Source organism: Lethenteron reissneri, chromosome 15, assembly GCF_015708825.2.
Source record: "Lethenteron reissneri isolate LAM-NWPU_2019-01 chromosome 15, ASM1570882v1, whole genome shotgun sequence".
NCBI lineage: Eukaryota > Metazoa > Chordata > Hyperoartia > Petromyzontiformes > Petromyzontidae > Lethenteron > Lethenteron reissneri.
Window position 1 is genome coordinate 8,572,376 of NC_083793.1, and position 23,570 is coordinate 8,595,945.

At 43.5% G+C, this 23,570-nt stretch overlaps 1 protein-coding gene across 4 annotated transcripts in view; it reads right to left on the minus strand.

The window, feature by feature from the left end:
- LOC133342664 (contactin-4-like) overlaps positions 1-23,570 on the minus strand; it is a 110,637-nt gene that overhangs the window by 29,872 nt on the left and 57,195 nt on the right. For 3 of the 4 annotated variants that reach the window (XM_061551976.1, XM_061551975.1, XM_061551973.1), the window contains exons 11-14: positions 22,941-23,091; positions 19,028-19,155; positions 16,193-16,368; positions 2,860-2,983 (exon numbers count right to left, since the gene is read on the minus strand). In XM_061551976.1, the coding sequence (XP_061407960.1) occupies positions 2,860-2,983; positions 16,193-16,368; positions 19,028-19,155; positions 22,941-23,091 (579 nt within the window). The remainder of the gene's footprint in view (positions 1-2,859; positions 2,984-16,192; positions 16,369-19,027; positions 19,156-22,940; positions 23,092-23,570) is intronic. The other variant, XM_061551974.1, reaches the window with a different exon arrangement.

Sequence of the window (23,570 nt, forward strand, 5' to 3'; positions counted from 1 at the left end):
GTCCATTCTAGATTTGAAGCTTTCGTGACTGCAATGATTCATATTCTTAGTTTTTTTCGGTAAAGTCACGTAGGTAAAAACATTAAAAAGTAAAATAAAAAAAACATCAGTCCAGTTCATACAACCGGTGAGGTGGAATGCCTGTTTCACCAAACAACCGTTCAGGTAGCAGGATTTTATTCAGCAGTGGATTAGCAAAAGGGCTGTGCAATTAATGTTATACTGTTATTTTTATTTTAAAAAATTGTTTTTTTTTCTTCAAATTTTCTTGCTGTGGTTTTCACACCTGATGATAATTGCTTGTGTTGCAATCGAAACGTCGTGAGAATTTTATTGTTTTATTTTTTATATTTTATTATTTGCCTTCTACGTGACTTTACCGAAAGAACCAAGAATATGAATCCCTGCAGTCACGAAAGCTTTAAATCGAAAAATGTTACGACTGTTATTTTGTAAAAACAAAAAGTGTCTACACACAAGCATTTGCTCTTTAAGACTATTCGGAAATCAAATCGTACTGTGCAATGGAGCTTAATGCGCTCGGAATGATTTCCTGAATTTCGGATGAATCTGAAAAAAAAACCCTGAAAATTGGGCCTAGATACGAAATGTTGGATAATCCCAAGAAAATATTTCAGAAAAATCTGAAAATTTTACGTCACATGACATCACACCAAGTACATTGAATGACAAAAGCATTGGAATATGAAAATATTTCCCTTTTTTATCTGATGACATTTGAAGTAAATAAATTAAAAAGCAACAATAAACACGATAAAATATGAAAACTCGATACATTTACATCCGATAAATGTTAACAAAATCAAATATTGTGCATACAAATTAAAAAATCCCGAAATTGTAAAACATGAAATCCGAAACTCCTCCCGAGTATGCTCCACATTGTTTCTTTCAGATTGCTTATCCATTTCCAAGGTGCAGCATTATTGTGACTCTTCATAAATAGTCATATGTGCACACAGATTGGATTGGAAGATGGACTGACAGATGGATACAATTGGAAACGACATATTCATATTCTTGCATGAGGAATAAGGAGCAGTAGTGTCTCTGAACGTTTCACAAGCACTATAGCCCTCTTAAAAATTGCCTTACGAGACAAACTTTCGTTGTATTTGCCTAAGGCATGGACAGTTTAGTCAATTTTGTATAGGACTGCATTTTTCAAGACACCTTTTAAGGGTTGTACACTTTTTGAAGTATGTCTTGATGGTTCTGTGAGTTGTGCCACCATTGTAAAGGCAGACTGAACCTACACAATCTCATGCAAAACGATGTTTGATTACTTCTGATCCTTAAAGGATCGTTTTTATCAGTTTGACTTAAACAGTTCAAATCTGGCATGTCACGAAATTGATCATTTTCCCAGTGCAATGTGCATTTTTTAGAATTATTCCAACTTGCAGTAGCAGTAAAAGCAAAATCGCATTTCACCCAAACGAGTGGAGCTATTCTCCCCCATATCACCCTCCTTCCGCCTATCTAGACCATGTTTCAGTTTTATACGAATGCACAATCTCGGCTGAGAACACTGGCTTCCAAGCACACATAAGACAAAGACAAAGGTCTCCTTTATAACCTGCACCGACTTTTGGGACAAGTGCTGTTAGCGAGCACGAGGGGGTGGGTAGCAACCACCACTGCCCGATCGCCTTTGTCTCCCCAGTGGCGATGTTTACACACCACACCGGGTACTTATTTGAGGCTGAGTGGACATCGTGGAGGTTCAGGACCAGTGGTCGGGAACCTATGGCTCGCGAGCCATATATGGCTCTTTCGGTGACGGCATATGGCTCCCAGACAATTTTGAGTTGAAAAAAATAAAATAAAAATATCAGTTTGGAACTGATTTTAAAATACTTGTGATATTGCTTAATAATACTGTGTCATTTTAAAGTAAACAGAAATTAGTTTTGAAGATAAATTTCACAGGTCACGGGGCCTCAACGCCTGCATAAAGCTCAACCTCACCACGTACGAACCAGACTACAAGGCCATCAGCAAAACCATGCAGCACCAGAAGTCGCATTAAAAGTAAGACATTTAATTTATTATACGTTAAAAATACTATATGGCTCTCAATGCAATATATTTAGAAATATTTGGCTTTTACGGCTCTCCCAGTCAAAAAGGTTCCCGACCCCTGTTCAGGACCAATTCAATCATCGACACTGGTTGGTCGTGAGCAGGATTCGAACTCTGTTTGCCGGGTTCATTTCTAAATTGAAAACTAATTTCTTGAGAACTGCTCTTGGTACTCATACTCTATGTTTTTTTTTGGAAAGTCACGTAGGTAAAAATAATTTAATCACGACGTTTCGGAGGCAACACAGCAACAATTAATACAGTAATTTTGCTGTGACGGTTCAACCTGAAGACGGAGGCTTGTGTTGCCTCCGAAATGTTGTGATTTAAAAAAAAAATTACCTACGTGACTTTACCGAAAAAAAACAAAGAGTATGGACCCTTGCAGTCACGAAAACTTCAAATCTAGAATTAACTGCTCTTGGTGTTTAGTTTGTTATCCTTCCCCCGCACTAGCACGGCTGATTACGTACCGTCCGAAAGAAAATTCAACATACACGCACATGCATAGCACATCACATGAACCACCGCACCATCTTCTTGGTTCTTTCGGTTAAAGTCACGTGACTTTAGCGAAAGAACCAAGAAGATGAATCCCTGCAGTCACGAAAGCTTTAAATCGAAATTTCACCGCACCATCGTTGCCCCCCCCCCCCCCCCCCGAACCACGGCGCATACACACGAGTGGGCAGGAGCGGCGATCGCAGCCTCGGCACAGGGACAGCGAGTGCTAACGAAGGGTGGCAACCTCACCTCTGACCATCAGCATGGCCCAGGCTGACGTGTTGTCCACGGACGTCTGGGCGGTGCACGTGTAATTACCGCGGTGCCGCAGCTGTAGCCGCTTGATCATCAGGTCTCCCACGTTTTCCCTCTGCTGCAACGGGAGGGGAGTGCGCAGTCACTCGTTTGCGATTTAGAATGCTACACACACACACAACGGTAATCGTCCACGACATGAAACGCAATCGGCGTCATCGTCATCATTATTACCATGATAATCATCATCACGATCATCGTTGACACGTGTACATGTGCAGCCCTTTGTCGATCCACTGCTGGATGAGGGCCTTCCCATGCTGTACTATTTGAGCGGAGTCATCTGGCTATACTTCATTAGGCTGGACAGTGTGGGTTGATGAACGTGGGAGTCATTTACTTTGAAGCAGAGAATTACCAAAGAACAATAATCTCATTCTAGATTTGAAGTTTTCGTGACTGCAAGGATTCAACACAAGCTTCCGTCTTCAGGTGGAACCGTCACAGCAAAATTACTATATGAAGTGAGTTCCACCTGAAGACGGAGGCTTGTGTTGGCTTCGAAACGTCGTGATTTTTATTTTTTTACCTACGTGACTTTACCGAAAAAAAACCAGTAACAATAATCTCGCTCTACAGTCCATTACGTAGCCTCAGAGCCTATACCACCTGTTATGAATGATGGTCGCCTGTCCAAGCATTATCCAGGGTCAACTCCGCTTAGCTTCCGGGCAAGATAGGGTTTAATACAAGTAGAGAAAATCAAAAAGAGCCATGCAAGCAGTGGGTCAAGTACAATATCAAGCAGTAAGTAAAATCTTCAGCACGCAAAAATTAAACAGCAATACAAGTAACACAAACGAATGAACAATCGAGTGGCCCTTAATCCAAATTCGTTAAACTTCCATTCCGTGGGCGTCAAGAGCTCACTATCTCCTGGCTTGCCATGGTATGGCAGTACAGCAAGTGGATTAGCGTTCATCTTTATTTAGTTTGAATGAGGATTGAGTTTTACCCCCCTTTCACCCGTGGGGGTTTTTTTTTTCCGGGCACTCCGGTTTACTTCCGCACACAGAGGAAACACTAATTAATGGAGTTGGCCAAACATACACATATAGGACCACAGAACTCGGGCACATTTTGGTGCCGGTCCTGGATGCCTTCTCACTTTCTCTCTGGTTTCCTGCATTTTCTCTCTCTCTCTCTCTCTGAGAGTAAACAAAAACTGTGAAAATTACAAATCAACATTATTGTTATTAATAACGTAATTTTATTTCAAACAGCTTAAAGAATTGGCATGTTAATTCATGAGTCACGGAAAATAATTTACAGATATATGAATACATTTGGTGCGACGCGCATAGGCCTCTCAGGGAAACATTAAAGTTGAACCATCCATATAAATGATTTGCTCGTATCGCCAGGAAGTCAATAGCGAATGTCACAACTCACGACGGCTATTATTGACATTCATTTGCATTTGCTGCTTTATATTTACATTCTACACATGGCAGGATCAGCAACGATATATGTATAGACAAAGGCAATAAAAATACCCCCTCTATAGCCTTACAGCCTTTGGGCCCAAGTTTCTGTTTGTGAGCACCTATTAAGGGCAGCAGAGCACACGAGGGAATAGGAGGTCAGCACCACGCTCGGTCGGCTTTGTCTCCCAAATGGCGATGTTTACACATCGCACCAGATGCTACTAATGTGAGGCTGAGTCGACCGAGGGGAGGTCCCAGGACTGGTTCAGATAATCGTCCCTGGTGTTGGTGGCCGTGAGCGAAAACCTAACTCGGGTCGCCGGGTTCGGAGCGCAGCGCGCCAATCACTGCTGCCTACAACAAGATATGTATATACACATACACAAATTGATGCACTGAAACATATATCTCCATATATATAAGGCAAAGTAGTGAATATGTGTGTCTGTTCAAAATGTTTAGCGTACTTCCCGACATGCAATAAACTTGAAATTTGCCATGTGGGTACTTTCCAGACTGTACACTATGCACAAATTATAAAAATACACTTCTGTGTTTTAGTTTTTTTGGGGGGGAGGTCAATAATTCATATATTTTTTGTGTACGAGCCCGGAGTTCGATTCTCGCTCACGGCCACCACCGGTGATGATTATTTTAACCGGTCCTGGGCCTCCCCTAGGTCGACTCAGCCTCAAAACGAGTGTGAACATCGCCACTGGGGAGACAAAGGCGGCCGGGCGTGGTGGATCCAAGTCCCGGGAGAAGCCGGGTAGTACAGCTAGTTATGTATAATTTAAACAGTATTCGTTATCATTAAGATATACAGATGTATATGTAGATGCAATAACCCACAGCCAGAAAAAAAGAAGACCACCTTCAGGATTTCTAGGGTTCATTTTCATATCCAGAGGCTTGCTGAGCCAACTTCCAGCTTTCTTGAAATTCTTTAGATTAACAGCGATTGTCCAAGGTTTACCGAGCCAAACTAAAGCACCTTTAGGATACTTCGGTAACATGTTACTGTCCAAAGCTCGTGGTGCCAGATGTTCAGGATTCTAGTGATTCAATGGCATTCCGCCAGAGCTCACGGTACCAGATTAAATAAAAATTTGATTTAAAGCTTTCGTGACTGCAGGGATTCATATGCTTGGTTCTGTCGGTAAAGTCACATAGAAGGGAAACAGTAAAATAATAAAATTATTTTTTTAAAAATTCGCACGACGTTTCGACTGCAACACAATCATCAGGTGTGAAATCCACAGCAAGAATTTTTTTTTGCAAGAAAATGTTCTTGCTGTGGATGATTGCTTGTGTTGCTGTCGAAACGTCGTGAGAATTTTGTTTAATATTTTATTTTATTATTTCCCTTCTACGTGACTTTACCGAAAGAACCAAGAATACAGATTAAATCACTTTCATAATTTCTAGGGTTCTGTGTGAATACCAAAATCTCAGAAAGCCAGAATCAAGAGTGGCGTAGGAACGGTTAAACCATCTCAGTACCGTAAGCAGTACGAGGTGAGGCTAAGCATACGCACAGACTCGTGGTTACCATTATCTTTCTCGAGACATAAACCCTGATGTAAAGGCACTGTATTATTAAACAACTACTAATTCGAATAAATGAGCTTCATTAGCGCGTAAAGAAACGTGCTGATTATATGTATGAGCAAACTTAGCACGCGTTCTCTCTCCTGTGTTGTATAAATCCTGACAGTGCCGCGTGCAATGTGGAGTCCACAAAGACGCTGAACCAAAGGTTTTGGCTGCAAAGGCGACACATACTCAAAGGGCTCTTCTCCTAGTTAGGGTAAAGGCACAGCACTGTTATACATCCTCCTTCAAATAATATCGTGAAGCAGAAGATTAGTGCTGGTTACAGCCATATTTGAAAATGTAAATTGTAACTTTGATCCGTACCTGTGTATCGATAGTTCAATGTTACTGGTAGGAACCTCCTGGTTACACCAGCCCACTGGGGATTATTGTGTCCGTCCGTCCATCGTGCATCCAAAAATGGGAGGAGTGGGGCTGGGTGGAGAGGTGAGGGTGTGGAGGGGCTGGGTGGGGAGGGGCTGGATGGGGAGTGTGGGGCTGGGTGGGGGGTAGGAGGGGTGGGGCTGGGTGGGGAGGGGCTGGTCACCCCGTGGTGCCCTTATACAACTCAACTTTTAACCTACTCACGCCGGCTTGTGCCCGCTCTCACAGTCGGGCATATTTATGGAATACACCACGCCGCCGTTGACCCTGGCCATTGATCGAGCAACCTAACGTTCCTACCAGCTCCCTCCGCAGGAATGTGTTAATGTGCCATTTTACTGAGGGCCTACTGTGTGTTATCTTGGTGTGGTCTGGGACACGTTTTGCTGTTGTTTTTACTACATTTCCCAAGCTTGATGAATAGGACTTATACAATACTACTTTTTCTTTCGCGAATTGCTTACATGTTTCTCTATTTTGCACTCCTAGCGTTGCTTTTAGTGTTTATTGTTGTAACTTGCTGACACGCCCATACTGGACAACTGTGGGAGAGATCTTCAAGGCTCATCAGATTTCTCCAGTCCTAAATACGGTTTATGATTCTGAGAGAGAGAGATAGCTCTAGAGAGCTCTAGAGAGCTCTAGAGAGACTGAACAGCCTATGCCTAATCTTTCTACACTGGCCAGATGTGTTGAAAGAGCTGGAAGTACCCGAATGCCCCCCCCCCATCACGTGACCAGCTCAGTCGACAAACCGTTGCGTGCCCGTTCATACTGCTGGGTGGACAGTGGTGGCGGGATTCAAGAAAAATTCACAATTGATTAAACTGCCGCGCCGGGCGATTGAATTGAACTGGCAACCTCTGGACTGCGAGTCGCGTACGCTCACCGTTAAACCACAGCGGCGTCCCCTAAAGTAACACTATCTCTTATTAGTTCTTATAAAAAAAAACTAAATCGTTTAATGCATTAAAATCCACAGCTTAACATGAAGATACCAATACAGCAAAGGCGAAATTGCATCTTAGTTACATTATTATCCATTTAGCCCTTTGCTTGGCCTCACACACACACTATTTGCATATATTGTAAGAGTGTTGGATTTCATTAGCTGTATTGCTACACTACAATTTGAAAGTTAATTTCAAATTGCTTAGGCTGGGTGAACATATGATAAAGTGCTCCTTATCACACTTCTGGAGTTCAAGGAGGTCAATTGAATTGGTAAGTGTTGCTTGAGGCAATGGTATATAAATTATACAGACTGGTGTAGGTCAAAACCAAAAATATAATGATGTAATTTTTTTTATCAATGTGCCATCACGTTAATTAATTGTTAAATTAAATTGACTTAGAATATTTTAATAATAATAAATGACCTCCCCTAAACTTCGCATTTTGTGTTATCCTGGTCAATATTACAATTAAGTTTGCTCTACATGTCCATGGATGTCTAATTGGCTATAACCCACATCAGAGGTAGCATCCAAGGGCTTCAATTGTATCTGAAGCTGACCAGGGCTGAGCTCTGGGAAATATGTTCGCACCCGGCACACCAAATCCAGCACGCTTCTCGCTGCGGCCGTACCCCGCCACTAGTCACGTGTCACCTCCCGGACTACCAACGCCCCAGTAAGACATTACTGTGTCCACGTGTCTCAGTGTGTCTCTGAGTTTCCAAACGTGTCTCCGTGTGTCTGCGCGTGTCTCCGAGTGTGTCTTAATTGCAAATCTGCTTGTAGATCCATTTGGCACTCTGAAGTGTCTGATTTTTTTAAAATGTCTCAAATGAAGGTTTTTGCTTAACCCGCTGAGCAAAACAGTACGAATGCACCTGGGCATGCCTTTGAGGTCCATATCGGACTGGGGCCAGGTGTCCCTTGCAGGAGAAAGCCTGATAACTTGGCAGGAATGTGGAATTGAACCATCAATTGATTTCACAACACGCACCCCGAGACCGACAAATTCACGACAGCATCAGGGCACTGTGGGAGTAGAAGTCACATTCAATGCACTTCCAGTGGAGTCAGGAATGTGAACTTGAATTGATTTTCACAACATTTGAAATGCTAAGTGAATTAAACACATTCTTGCGGAGGGAGCTGGTAGGAATGTTGGGTTGCTCGGTCAATGGCCAGGGTCAACGGCGGCGTGGTGTATTCCGCAAATTTGCCCGACTGTGAGGGCAGGCACAAGCCGGCGTGAGTAGGTTAAACGTTGAGTTGTATCAGGGCACCACGGGGTGACCAGCCCCTCCCCACCCAGCCCCACCCCTCCCACCCCCCACCCAGCGCCTCCCCACCCTGCCCACTCAGCCCCTCCCCACCCAGCCCCTCCCCACCCAGCCCCTCCCCACCTTCCCCACCCAGCCCCTCCCCTCCCCACCCTCCCCACCAAGCCCCTCCCCACCCTCCCCTCTCCACCCAGCCCCACCCCTACCATTTTCGGATGCACGACGGACGGACTGACACAATAATCCCCTGTGGGCTGGTGGAACCAGGTGGTTCCGACCAGGATGAATCAAATATCAAAACTCGCCGCCATTAACATACGGCGAGTGTTCCTTGATGCACACAGTGTTGCGTTTGGAAAATGAGACCTGATAATAAACAGAGGTGGAGATAAATGAAATGAACGAGTAAACAAAGAATGTGATCAGCGTGCCAAAGATCTTTGAAAGGAAGGATGTTAGTAGTAAGTCGATGAGATAGGGCTATAGAATGAAGAAATAAGGAACAGAACAGGTTGTAACCGATGCTGTTGTTAAGGCAAAATAACTCTAGTGGGAATTGGCAGGACACGTCACGAGAACAACCAAGGCGAGACAAAGCTAACTCGGGAGTGAAGAACACGAGAGAGAGAGGAAGAGAAGTGGGGGGAGATAAGCGGCAGAGGCAGCAGCAGCAGCAGCGAGACGACATCACAGAGTTCGGAGGCTACAACTGGACAGTCACAAGGAAGGAAAGAGGGACAGTGATACTCTTAGTTTTTTCGGTAAAGTGACCTAGGTAAAAAATGAAATTAAAATTAATAAAAAATAAAATAATAATAAAAATCACGACGTTTCGGAGGCAACACAAGTCTCCGTCATCAGGTGGGACCGTCACAGCCAGATTTGCTGTATCTGGCTGTGACGGACAGATTTGCTGTATCTGGCTGTAACGGTCCCACCTGATGATGGAGACTTGTGTTGCCTCCGAAACGTCGTGATTTATTATTATTTTCTTTTTAATTAATTTTAATTTCATTTTTTACCTACGTGACTTTACCGAAAAAACTAAGAGTATGAATCCTTGCAGTCACGAAAGCTTCAAATCTAGGGACATTGATGTCAGTGGGGGGGGGGGGGCGGTTGCCGAGACGACAATGACAACAACATCCGGGCAGGATGAGATTAACTCGGACTTGCTTCCGAGCCCAACAACTATTAATAAATGTTTAGTTTGCTCAATTCAATTTGCTTCAATTTGAGACAATCAAACCTGTCGCCAGCCTGTTGAAATCACAATGCAATTCTCGCAAAGGAGATAATGTCTACGATACGAGAAAGTTAGAGTGTTTGTGATTTAAATTCAACGATGTTAAATTTTGAGAAATGGGCTATGGCATCTTCTCACGTGGGTTTACTGCTTTGAATACTATCACAGGATAATGGTTAATGATACAAAGGGCAGCGTACTTCAATAGGGATTACCGTTGGTCGGGCTATTTTAATAAACACAATATACAGGAAGGACAAGTTCAAAGGGCTCGCATAATGAACATGCATAATGTACGTTGACTCAGTAATCCCACCCCCATCATTGCGCAAGAGCGCAGACGGGTGGTCAACACATCTACGCCTCTATACAAGGAACGAAACAGGTGGACTTCTCCACAAATCTGGCTGTCGCCTGATGAAGCTAGTTGCAATCACTGGCAAAACGTCGTACTCAGATTGTAAATGTTGTGGCATGGCTCTCCAACACACCGGTTAGTGCTATACTAGTGACAAATTGGCCACGTTCTGTTTACAATACACTTTTTTGGGGGGAGGGAGCTCAATAATGCATAGATTTTTTGCACAGCAGGTGAGCTGTGACGTCAAATCTGTCACGTGACCCGCGCACGTGGAAGCGTAACGCATTGTAGTGTAGCGGTTAGCGCGCTGCGCTACGAACCCGGCGACCTGAGTTCGATTCCCGCTCACGGCCACCACCGGTGACGATTATTTTAACCGGTCCTGGGCCTTCCCTAGGTCGACTCAGCCTCAAACGAGTAACTGCTGTGGTGTGTGAACACCGCCACTGGGGAGACAAAGGCGGCCGGGCGTGGTGAATCCAAGTCCCGGGCGAAGCCGGGATAGTACAGCTAGTCCTATAATAAACACAAACACTCAGAAAAGGCAACGCGACTATGTTTCTATATAATATGAGGGTGAGCAGTGGCCCAGTGATTCTGGCACATTGCAGTTTGAACTTGGCCACCTGAGTGCGATTCCCAGCCACGACTAACATCAGTCGCGAGTGATATATGAACATGTCCTGCCCCCCCCCCCCTTCAATCAACCTACACTGACCAGCGGAATGAAGTATGGTCGAACAACCCTCGATGACCGACACAGTATTGGGAGACCATCGTCCAACGGTGAATCGGCCAAAGGGTGTATATACTCTTAGTTCTTTCGGTAAAGTCACGTAGGTAAAAAAAATGAAATTAAAATAAATGAAAATAAAATAAATGGGACCGTCACAGCCAGATTTGCTGCATGATGCAGCAAATTTGCTGCATGATGCAGCAAATCTGACTGTGACGGTCCCACCTGATGACGGAGACTTGTGTTGCCTCCGAAACGTCGTGATTTTTTATTTTATTTTCATTAATTTTAATGAAAATTTTTTTTTACCTACGTGACTTTACTGAAAGAACTAAGAGTATGAATCCTTGCAGTCACGAAAGCTTCAAATCTAGAATCAAAGGGTATATATCAACTTAAAACGTTGGTTTATTAGTATTATAGAAATGCATAACAACAATATCATTGATACACATTATACTGAACGTTGCAGGAACAGCTGTTGTGGTGTGATGTTTTAACGCGCTGGACTTTCCATTTAAGAGGTCGCCGGTTCGATAACCACTGTCATTGTCCACCTTGGCAGTTGAAACGTTGGGCTATGTTTCTAAAATCCAGCCCCCCCCCCCCCTCTCACCCCCACCACCGCCTTTGTACACCCAGCAGTATAAATGTGTACAGCAGAGTCAGCAATATGTGAAATGCCTCGCCTGGTATACAGGAGGTCGTGGGTTCAATCCCAACCCTGACGCCTGCTGTATATTTAGAGTTTGCATGTTCTCCCCGTGATCGCGCGGATTTTCCTCCGGTTTTCCCCTCCACATTTAGAGACATGCTATGACATTCCACATGGTAGGCCACTTCTTTGAGCCATGATTGCTGGCCAGGTCGTATCTGAAACATATCTATATAGCTCAGTGGGCCTTACCTGGTAAAAAAAAAATGTTTTAGCTTCGTCGATCGGCAGATCGTATGTAGTGGGGTAAAGTGTGGGAATTCCTACCACTTCCGACACATCTGGTCCCCGTGAAAGAGTAGGCCAAATATCCTCTATCCTCTCGAGTTATTTCTCGTGGAAGCCTGTCTGCCAGCAGAGGCGTGAGCGAGATATTTTCTTTAGGGCACGGACCGAATGTTAAGTGTGTCGTGCTGTACAAATGCTGTCCGTACAAAACCGCCCCGCTCATATGTAATGTTTTGATGTATAAATGAAAATTCCTCGATATACTTATAAGCCTGCCACATGGTAAATATTGCAGTCATGTACAACGGGTTACTTTGCATTTGTGAACCTGTTTCGGAACGCGAGACGGTAATAATCCTAAGGCTGTCTTCATGCATGGACTCCCACGTCGCGCGCACGCCTAGCACTCGCAATTAACGTGTTGCTATCTGCATATAACAGACGAATTAGAGAACATGGGCAAGTTACGTACGGCATATTGACTGATAATGAAAAAGTAAGTGGGTGACTGGCAGGACATGATGCTAGAAGGGATCATGGCCGAAAGTCAAGACTAATGAGCCAACGAGGGGGACGGTGATGGGGCAATGAGATCTGATCGTGTGCTATGGTTGCTGGCTGCGACATTGCAGCTTAGGGCCATCAGGGACGGCGATGGCCTTGATCCAGCAGTTGACTGATCATGCCTTATGATGAGAACAATATCCATTTATTTTTCGATTTAAAGCTTTCGTGACTGCAGGGATTCATCTTCTTGGTTCTTTCGGTAAATTCACGTAGAAGGAAAATAATAAAATAATAATAAATAAAACATAATAAAATACAATTCTCACGACGTTTCGGTCACAACGCAAGCAGCCGTCTTCTCGACAGACCTGTTCTCCACCTGAAGACGGCTGCTTGCGTTGTGTCCGAAACGTCGTGAGAATTATTTTATTTTATTATTTTATTATTTTCCTTCTACGTGACTTTACCGAAAGAACCAAGAAGATGAATATCCATTTATGTTGGGGGCGGGCTGGAAGTATGGAGAAGACAGGCATTCATTACGAAGTAAAAACAATAAAGTGGATATGAATAAGAAGGATATGTTGTCATCGCGGTTATCATTGTTGTGAGCCATTTCCATGTTATGAATGTTGTACATTATATGCAGGGAGATGGTACGTGACCATTCATTACAGCCATCTGGGGGTTTGTTTGACTAACAGATATGGTAGCAAAGCTGACAGAAGGCATTTTTTTACGCGTGGTTCATTGATGTAATGTATTGCTGCCCGTCGCCGCGTGTAGCCCATCTTCGTTCGCGTTAACAACTTATCTAAATGGTCGCTCACGAGCGCAAAGGACGTACAATTAAAAACTACACTCGGATCTTTGACGGTGACCGCAAAGCAGACACGGTGTTAAATCCTCACGTTTAACAGCTCGTGTGTGCAGAGCCTTCTAACCGAGATGGAGAGAAACGGGTGCTGCTATATTCCAATCTGGATAGCATGCGTTGTATGGACAGTGTTAAGTCTTTTGTCATCCTAATACGATAATTAATCTTTGACTAACTGTTCGGTACATTCTGCTCCCAGGACATTGCCCCGGGTGTCAGGAAAGATTCATCATTTTAATCCCATGGCTATTTTTTTTTCTCATCGAAGGTTGAAACAAAACAAAACAAACAATGGCCCCGTTATGAAAGCCGACAAAACCTGCGCTCATCACTAAGTCAGTGCGATTCGGTAATAAAGTACGAAAGCACAAGTGGCGACCAGTGCACACAATAACACGGCAGCAAGAACGAATGATGAAGAATAGTTGTCTAAAATTTACAAGAAAATCTTTGTGATGTCAAACCAATTGGCGATTGGGCACACTTTCAGAGGCGAAAGCTCTATGAAGAGTTGTCCTGTAGGGACAGGATTTTGGGTTTGAGGCTAAGAGGCAGAAAGAGAAATGATGCTGCTTGGCGACTACAAAGTGGAGACTGTACTGTAAAGTGAAGAAGATGAAGGTCGGACAGAATGGACGGAACTTGAGCCAAGGACCTTCTCTTGGGCAGGGAACTAAATAAGAAAGACTCGAACTAATTTCTCATGAGATGGTGACAGACCGCGCAGTTGGACCATACACAAGACAAAGATTTCCCAGTGTAGTCTGAACAGACTGTTGGGGCAAGTGCTGTTAGCGAGCACCTATGAAGGCCGGCACGGCACGAGAGGGGTGGGTAGCCAGCACTACACCCAGCCGCCTTTGCCTCCCTAGCGGCGATGTTTACACACCGCACCAGGTACTCATTTGAGGTTAAGTCGACCTAGGGGAGGCCCAAGACCGGTTAAGACAATCGTCACTGGTGTTGGCCGTGAGCGGGAATCAAACGGGTTCATAGTGCAGTGCGCTAACCGCTACACCACCACTCCCCACCATATACGTACACGCACACACACACGGTCTGCGTGATCAATTCCAGGGACCAGTGGCTATTTTCACGGTGAATAATTTCCTTGTCGTCTGTACAGCATTGCAAAAATGCCAGTATCACAGAATGAACTCTTGAGGCTGAGCACCTTCACAAGTTTCAAAGCACAACCATTCCACAATGTGAGCGCCTGTTTTTGCAGGAAACTAATAAACACAATTGCTCTTCGTTGCTTCTGCCCAGGTGCCGACGCACTGCGGGAGAGAGAATCAGCGCATCGACTGCACCGAGCTCCCAGAGGGAGCCTCTGGCCGCAAACAATTTTACCGCTTATCACTGCCTCGTGCAAATTCACTTCAATAAAGTTCAGTGTTATAGTGGCATAATAGCACGGGTGACAATGACATATTGGTGGCTGTGTACTGCAACCGTGTGGCTTTTTTGTGTTGATGAACAAGTTTTTCCCTGCCCAAGTGCTCTTACTTTCTTTACGGTCAAAATGATGTCTGCAATGCCTGTTTGTTCCCTGATCCATGTGCTTCCCTTTCTCTTTTCTCTCCCCCAGTGCAATTCCCTGGCTATTACTGCGCTGTGTATGAACAGTAAAATAGTGCTATCTGCCTCACAGTGAAACGTCAAAAGATCCATTGACTTCATTTTAAAATGAGAAGGCCCCATTGTGTGCCGGCGTCATGGTCAAATTCTACAAATTCGAAAAAATTACACTGCAAATTACTCAATTGGGATTACACATTGCAACATGACTTCCCCACTCCCACACTGCCCCACACCGCCCACTGTGAAATTACCACAGCCTGTGTCTGAAACATATAGCCTTCGTGATAGCCTTGGGCCATTAGAATGGCGGAAATACGAAATGTATTAAATTAGTATTATTAAAATAATGAGGAACATTGCCGTAGCATCACAAGCGGCCATGGCAATTGGAATTTTGAATAACAGGGATTTGCAATATCCATTCATTCAATGCTATGATGAGAGCCCAGATAGGCTAAAGAAGGTCTCTCTTTCAAGAGTGACCTGGATTGGAAACTAAGGGCGGAATGATGTATCGATTCATTAATATTGATTCTTAAGCTCCTGACACACACATCGGTTTGCTTTTGTAAGAATCACTGCTTTACGTGCGGGAATCCCTGGGGAGTGAGGTATAGGCAGATATGTGAAAGAGTCAGATCGATACAAAATGACAGTTGCCCCAAATACAAATATGTTACTGTACAAAGGTGAAGCACAAGTTGCTTTAAACATCGGATCATGCTTTTGCTGTCCTTCATAACATTACGTGCGCGATCGTAAGAACACGTGACTGTGTTTGAAAAAGTAATATTTATCTTCTTGGTTCTTTCGGTAAAGGCACGTAGAAGGGAAATAATAAAATAATAAAAACAAAACGTAATAAAATACAATTCTCACGACGTTTCGGCCACAATGCAAGCAGCCGTCCTCAGGTGAAGAACAGGTCTGTCGGACGGCTGCTTGCGTTGTGGCCGAAACGTCGTGAGAATTGTATTTTACTATGTTTTGTTTTTATTACTTTATTATTTCCCTTCTACGTTACTTTACCGAAAAGAACCAAGAAGATGAATCCCTGCAGTCACGAAAGCTTTAAATCGAAATTTAAAGTAAGATTTGTGAACATCTACCAAAAATTACGGTTACACCACAAATGCCACGTGGGTTGCACTCCGTTAATTTGTCAGGGCGGATATGCGACGGTCAAACATGCGACGTCCTACCGCATATTGTTTGCAATGGAATCACCGTACGCGCACAACCAATCGCCATGCCTGTAAAAACGACGATACATTATTCTGGAATCGAATTACGACCCAGAATTTCTGACAATTAGTCAAATTTCTATTGGCGGTGGGCAGTGAATTGTCCCAGCCTTGTCAGGAATTACCTACCCCTTGCAAGAGCTGGTAATGCTCCGCGTCCTTCTCCATGTCGATTCGCTGCCCGTTGAGCGACCACACAAAGACGATATCCAGGGATGGGTCGTGGGATGCTTGGCAGGGCCACACAATACTCTCCCCGACTGAAACCATCTTGAGCGAGGGCACCACAGTGATGCGGGTCGATTCTGACAAAAAAGAAATACACACGGGGGTTACTACGGCAGCGGGTACGCGTCTCTCCCGATGTGTCTTCAGGTTGTACGGCGAGCTGTTTTGGCGTGACGTCCGATGTTTCGCTTCGTGTGTGGGGCAGCTTTGTACGGAGCCGAATTCTGTTCGCGAAGAAGCTCCCAGGGCGGAGAGTTGAACATCGGACATCACGCCAAAGAATACACGCGCCACAACCTGAACACACTTGGGAGAGTTATACAGCAACCACCGCGAAAGGAATAAAAAAAAACCTAAGCGGTAATGGTGTCCTATTACCACCAGAATGCTCGATAAAAGGAGGTGCAGAGGTTAAAAGTACCACAGATGCAACCGCTTCGAGGAAATCCTGTTTTTCAGTCACTTACCGTGAAGGTCCGCGTGCCCTTTCCTTACGCTTCCCGATACCAACAACTTCCACCCACCGACTGTCACCTTCATCATTAAATATTTCTAGATGTCACCTTTGAAACCTTGCAGGTGACACACGGTTAAATCCCACCAAATGATTGCCCATTGGGTAGGAAGGAATGCGCAAGCTCGCCTTCACACAAAGACGCGCTCCCAAGGATGGCGTGCTCACTTCTGAGACTGCAGAAAACGACGTAAAAAATAAATGATGTGTCCAGCCAAGACCACCAATTAGGTCACATTTGAGCATTCAAGGTGGATTCATTAACTGGCGGTGACACTGTCGATGTTCAAGGCCACTCGCCGCTGTCGCGCTCACGCAGCGTTAAGTAATGGCCCTTGCTTCACCCTGCCAGACTCAGAGGGTTTCTGGGTTTCTCCACGCAAGGTCATAACCATATTTCTCCGTGACTCGAACCACAAACAAAAAAAACCCACAAGTGTTTAAAATTACAAGGTGCAGTATACATGCCACGATGACTTGCAGCTTCCAATAACAAAATAATTAAATTCAGCTTAAACCTTTACTCTGAGCGGCCCGATGTGTACAGTCATACAACTTAAGTATTGGATAATGCCCACGAAGTACCGAGGGCAATTTTCCACCTTTTCATCTCTATGTGGCCTCATCATTCTGTTCCAATAATCACAGGTCAGGTATTCCAAAGCATTACCATGTGGCAGCTCCATATGTGGTCAGTAAAACTATGCCAGCTCGATGACTGAAAAGGGAAAGAGAGTGCGGCCTTGCACATTCTTGGTGACGTCCCTACTGGGAGAAAAGCCCTCCGTTGGATGGAGTTAGAAAGAGCTCCTCCATTTCGTTATTGGCCTACTCTTCCACACTTACAAGACATCTCGGGAAGAGGTTATGCACACTTTATCCCACGCCACCCAACCAGCCGATAAACGAGCTGTGGGGTTGCACTGTAAACTGCTGGGTGGACAAAGGTGTGGTCGGGGGAGGGGGGTAACAAAAAATAAATAAACTTGCCCAACACTTCAACTGCAGAATTAACTGGCGGGCAATTGATTGCAAGTGCGGGGTGCACTTAACCACTGCACGGCGGCAGCATCCCTTGAATAATGAATCCTAGAGTACAAAACAAACCGACCAACAAAGCCACAATGCAACACAGAGTTGCAGATAATGTAATTTACAAGCCGCGTGGAACCTTCGAGTTGATTGTGATTGTGGTCACGGAACACGGGACGCTGTAGTTTTGGAATGTCTGGTTATTTCAGAGGTATGATAATGGTCAAATTCAATTACCAGGAAAGTCTGTATCATGATGTGCTTTCTAAAAGTAGTTTATATTAATGCTATATAACATAAAATTAAATTACACCGTATCGCAATCATCATCATCATCACCCATGATTAATCCACTGCTGGATAACGGCATTGCCATTTACCACGTTCCTGCAATGTCGAGTGATTGAACCGTAACTCATGACAGAGATAGAATCTTAAAATTAGAGGAAATGTATGCAGATGTCTGTATTGTACAGTGCAAGACGCGTTGTATAAAATGCTAAAGGAATAGGGCCCTGTCAATTAGAGTAAAAAACAATTGCACGTCAAGAAACTGGTCTCTCTACTAAAACAATACATTTTATATATATACACACACACTGCTGGCTTGCATGCTACACGATTTCCTGAGTAGCAATAGCAATGAAACCAGTAGCTTCCGCTGACTGATATAAATGAAGCAGCTGTGTGTATGCATGTGTCTTCCAGGGCCAGGTATCATGCTCCACCATCTATCATTTGGCTGATGTGAGGCCACTTGAAAAGTTTATTTTATTATTTAAGTCTATTAGTGCACAAATAGAAACGTAACTAAGAGACTTCACTATGCTACAAATAAACTTCTCTTGTGTTTAGTCAAAAGGATTTGTATCTTCCCACAATTATTTTTTTCCTATAAATCCACAGCGCTGTCCTTTTGACACTATGCCAATATAATACTCGGATTTTTGTCGCTGGCATTGGCAGCGGTGGTGCAACCGCTCGCCAAAAATACTTCACCGCCATCATAGCATCATAGTAATAAAAACATATAACGTGATAACATTTCAATCAATGGACATTGGTCACGACAGCGGCTGCCAAGCTATGCCCAAAGGTCACGTGACTCATGCAACAAAAAACGCAAATATTTTTTTTCAATAGCATCTGTAAATGTATGTCCCTGTGTACATTTCCTCCAAAAAACGTACCTTTCAATATTAATCTGCCGGTGCTGTTAGCGCTCCCAAGGTGATTCTCCACCGTGCAGGTGTAGGTGCCGGCATCTTCATCAGTTACACTCCGAATCCAGAGGCTCCCATTCTGCGTTATGCTCATCCTTCCAAAACATTTCATCAAACAAGCTTTGCACAAATGCCCAAAGCACATATTTTATTACCTTAATCACCCTTTCTGGGGCCACAAACGCCCCCCGAGACCATATCCACCACCTGCTATTGTGCCCCATGGTTGCCCTTTGCTATGTTAAGTGGACTGAACGAACAGGTCAGCAGAAAATCAACGTTTGGCTGGAGAGGGGAGAAAAAAAAACATCATTGCATAAATATTGAATGAGAGCATGGGGTGGGGAATCATGCAGTTGTTATGCAAATAACGCTTTGAGCCAAGGTCAATTCTTTTGAAATAATCTCAAGTGCATCTCAACCAATGGGCAGCAATCAAAATATCTTCCGGCCAAATGGAGCGGTAAGTGGACCACTGATTCAAAATGGCAATGAAACCAAGCACCGACGAATCCAGATGAATGCCAAAGTGCTGGACATATGTCTTCACGGGGAAGTCTGATATTTTTCCTCAATGTCAAGCCCAATTTTTTTTTGTGTTGGGGTGGAGGGAAGGGGGGTGGGCGACTTGCTGTTATTCGTTTCAGCAGCACAGTCGGCTCAGCTCCACCGACTCACTTACGATGCAGAGCCATGCCTGACCACCCACTGAATTGCAATGACAGTCCGTCAACGTGACTTAGCCAGCAACATGTACTCGCTATCATACACAAGCAGTCGGATTATTATATCTTTATCATGGTAACCCATAGCAGATGGCTGAACAGCATTCATACAAAGTTAATGAAGCACCGTCGGCGAAAAGGAAAAATTGGCAACAGATAAAATGGATGAGTCTTGTACACTGTTCCTAATTAGCATCTGAATATCACGACTGTAATGGAAAATGGAAATGTTTCCTCTTTGTATGTGAACAGCAAGTGGATGGAAATGCATTCGCTATGGTGACTTTTGTCTAATCGCAATAAACTCCGATGAATGAATATGGAGCGGACTGTGCACAACAATGCTCTGTGTAGCGCTTATGAATATGTATAAACACATGTTAATGGTTGCAGGGTAACAATAAACGCCAGTTGATATACAACAAATTTAATAATGATAACACTGTTATGCTAGTATAGAAGGAAATATCTTTCACTGCCCAAATCATCTAAAAGAAAGCTTTGCGATCCTCTGCCTCCCAATACATGCTGTACCCAGGCCACGCTTCTGGCATGCGTGTGTGTGTGTAATAAACATGCGTCATACGTGTGTGTGTAATAAACACGTGAAGTACCCCAATATTTAGAGAACATATCATAACAAAACCAGGAAAATCACATTTCAGTCGCTTGTACCTAGACATTACATTGTGATAATTTATTTATATATACACACACACAGCGGCGTTATATATTTATTTACTCTACGAATAAATAATTTAAATTGCCAAAGTCATCAACATGTAATGCTATCCTGAAATTGTCGTCAGTAGGATAACTTTCGTCAGGCAAGCACAATCAACAGACCTCTTACCTCGTTCAATTTAGCCGCACTAAATGTTTTGTCATTAGGTATCTGCGGTGGAGATAATCTGTTCAGCATGGCCCCCTTACACAGCATGCCTTTGCTTCAGTCTTTGAGCATATTAATTGACTTGAATGAGAATACAGATGGACTCTCCCGAATCTATCGAGTCATACTGTCAGCTCAGACAAATTCATGGAAGAACGGGCAGAGGTGAAGAAACACGGCTCTACTTTACAAGTTGGTAGCATGCTAATGTTGCTGTCTGTGGAAATACGTGGAGAGAAATATGCCCATCCCGTAGAAGGAAGCAACAAAAATCATGATTGCGCGACGCAAAAAACCATGGCTCGCACGTCATATTGTGTCCATTTAGTAAATATATCAGAAAAACTAAAATTTGTATTTTTGTAAACTTTTTTTGTCCAATCGTATAAACTGCAATGCTATCAGCAATATCGTAACAAATTAAATAAACGTCTCGTGGAGGATTCTTAAACTGTAATTGAAGGAGTGTGCAATGAACAAGGAAGTCCGAGAAAGAGTAGAAACAGACCAAAATTCAAAGCTACAAAGTGAGGTCAAATAGAGTAAGCTGCAATACTGTATCTTCTGACATTTGATCAGGATGAATGGTGACCATCTGCAAATAGGGTGATATAGGGAACACTTGAAGGTGCTAGAAGAAGAGGAAGACCACAGCTTGACTGGATGTCAAATATCAAACACTGGAAGCCACAAAGTGCCTAGCCCTAGCACAATACAGCAAATGCAATACCGGGCCATTTCAATGCGCAACTTAAACTGCAAAAAATTAACCCGTAAAAACAAAGTTTTTCACTATAAATCCTTTATATGCGTGGCGGCTAGAGTCCTCTCGTCCTCTGGCTTGAGATGGCTGCCACCTATGGGTCAGATGATTGCCTGCCACCATTAAGCAATTGGTAATTACATACTGTATAAAAAAAAATTCCGAAAAAGTGTAAAATTTTGGGAAAATATTTTCACGAAAATTAATTGTCACGCACAACGAGTCTGTGTGGAAAATGTCAGCTCGATTGGATCACGGGAAGTGGGTTAAAAAACGACCGAAAGATTGTCACGGTCGTAAGCGCGCAAGCAAGCAAGCAAGTGAACTTAATATAAAGGATTTAAAAAGATATGGAAATGTTCGTCGATAATACATTGGCAGAGGTGCTCAAGTACGTATTTGTTAGCAGGAAACATTTTAATAGTTGAAAATGTCTCATAACTGAATTCTTATAATGCACAATGTTGTATCGTGTGCTGTCTCCATCTCTTATCCACTCTATCCATCTGGCTTCTCTATGTGCCATGAAGACGAGCCATTGGCTGAAACGTCACCTATTATAAAATATTTTAAAGCCACAGTGCTATTAACGAATATGTTGATTGTATTTCCAACACGGTATATGGGATGTTTTCCCTCATTTTATTGCTTTCTATAAGAGTCAAACAAAGCTAAGCCTCACGCAGCTCAGCCATACACGCCATCATGCATTCGATGATAAGAAATCCACGAAGTGAAAAACACGGTGATAAAATTCACGTCACCCACAGGTACACACCACACCAGTTATGGATATGTGCTGTGGACCTGAGAGCTAGTGGAATGATCGGTAGGCTTAAATGAAATGATTGCATACTAATGCCGTTTGCTATGCCTGACTCGTGCCCCATGCAAAGCTCTCACTGCCACATTTGTGTTTATACCTCCGATTAGCACGGTTGGCTACTTAGGGTGTGAAATAAGTTCAACATGCATACATAGATACATACGTACACGTTGCCCCATTGTTAGTAGGCAGTGCGTTGTGCTTTTTTGTTGAATGTGTAGGACAAATATTCTTGGTAATAGTAATAGGTTTTTACCCTTTTAACTGGTACAAAATCTGACACCTTTATACAAGGCATCATGTTTGCAATAACCTCAACACAAGAAGTCAAAATTCAAACAAAAAGAAACAACTCTGATGATGATAATGATAAGCACTGTCCTTGAAGTTGATTGGTCCACACCCGAGACAGCTTTCTTTAGAGCCTAGTCTCCATTGGTGTTGGACCAGTTAAAAGGGTAAAAACCTATTACTATATTTTGCCACTGGTAAATATTCTTGGTAAAGTTACGTAGGTACAAAATTTTACTTAATAAAAGTAATTTTAATTTTAATATTTTACCCACGTGACTTTACCGAAAAAACCCAAGCATATGAATCCTTGCAGTCACGAAAGCTTCAAATTTAGAATGTAGGACAAACACTGGATTCTTGTGGATAGGGCAAAGGCTTACCGCTCATTGTCAATGACCATTGCGTTCCCCTTGGTCCATGTGAACGAGGGCCTGGGCCAGGCCTTCGGCTCACATTTGATGACAGCCTGGCCCCCTCTTGCAGCTGGAGTCACCCTCTTCATGGGATTGCTTCGAAAATCAGGCGCTGAGGCTTCACACAGGCAAAGACAAACATGTATATGTATACACACACAAACAGAGATTTGTATGTGTTCAACAACTGATTTGTTAAATTGCCTAATGCAGACCCAATTGGAAAACATATATCTACACACACTGTAAAAAGGTAAAGGTGTGGCCCTGAAAGTGCTTGATTTATGTCACTGCATGTGAAAATAGCCTCCGATAGAGGGAGGTCTCGAGAACATTTCAAGAAGACAATTGGCCTTCTTTTCTACGCTGGTCAGACGTCTTGGAAGAGGTGGGGAGTTCTCACACTTCACTGGACCACACATGACCTGCCATGGTTCAACCATTTATAGTGCTCAGTGAACGGGGATCGAATTGAACCGGCGGCCTCCAGATTGCAAGTTTGCGCAAACCAGTTCATCCTAGATTGTAAGTCCAATGTCTCAACCGTTACACAGCGGATTGCAACTCCAGTGTGTCAACCATTACACCATGGATTAC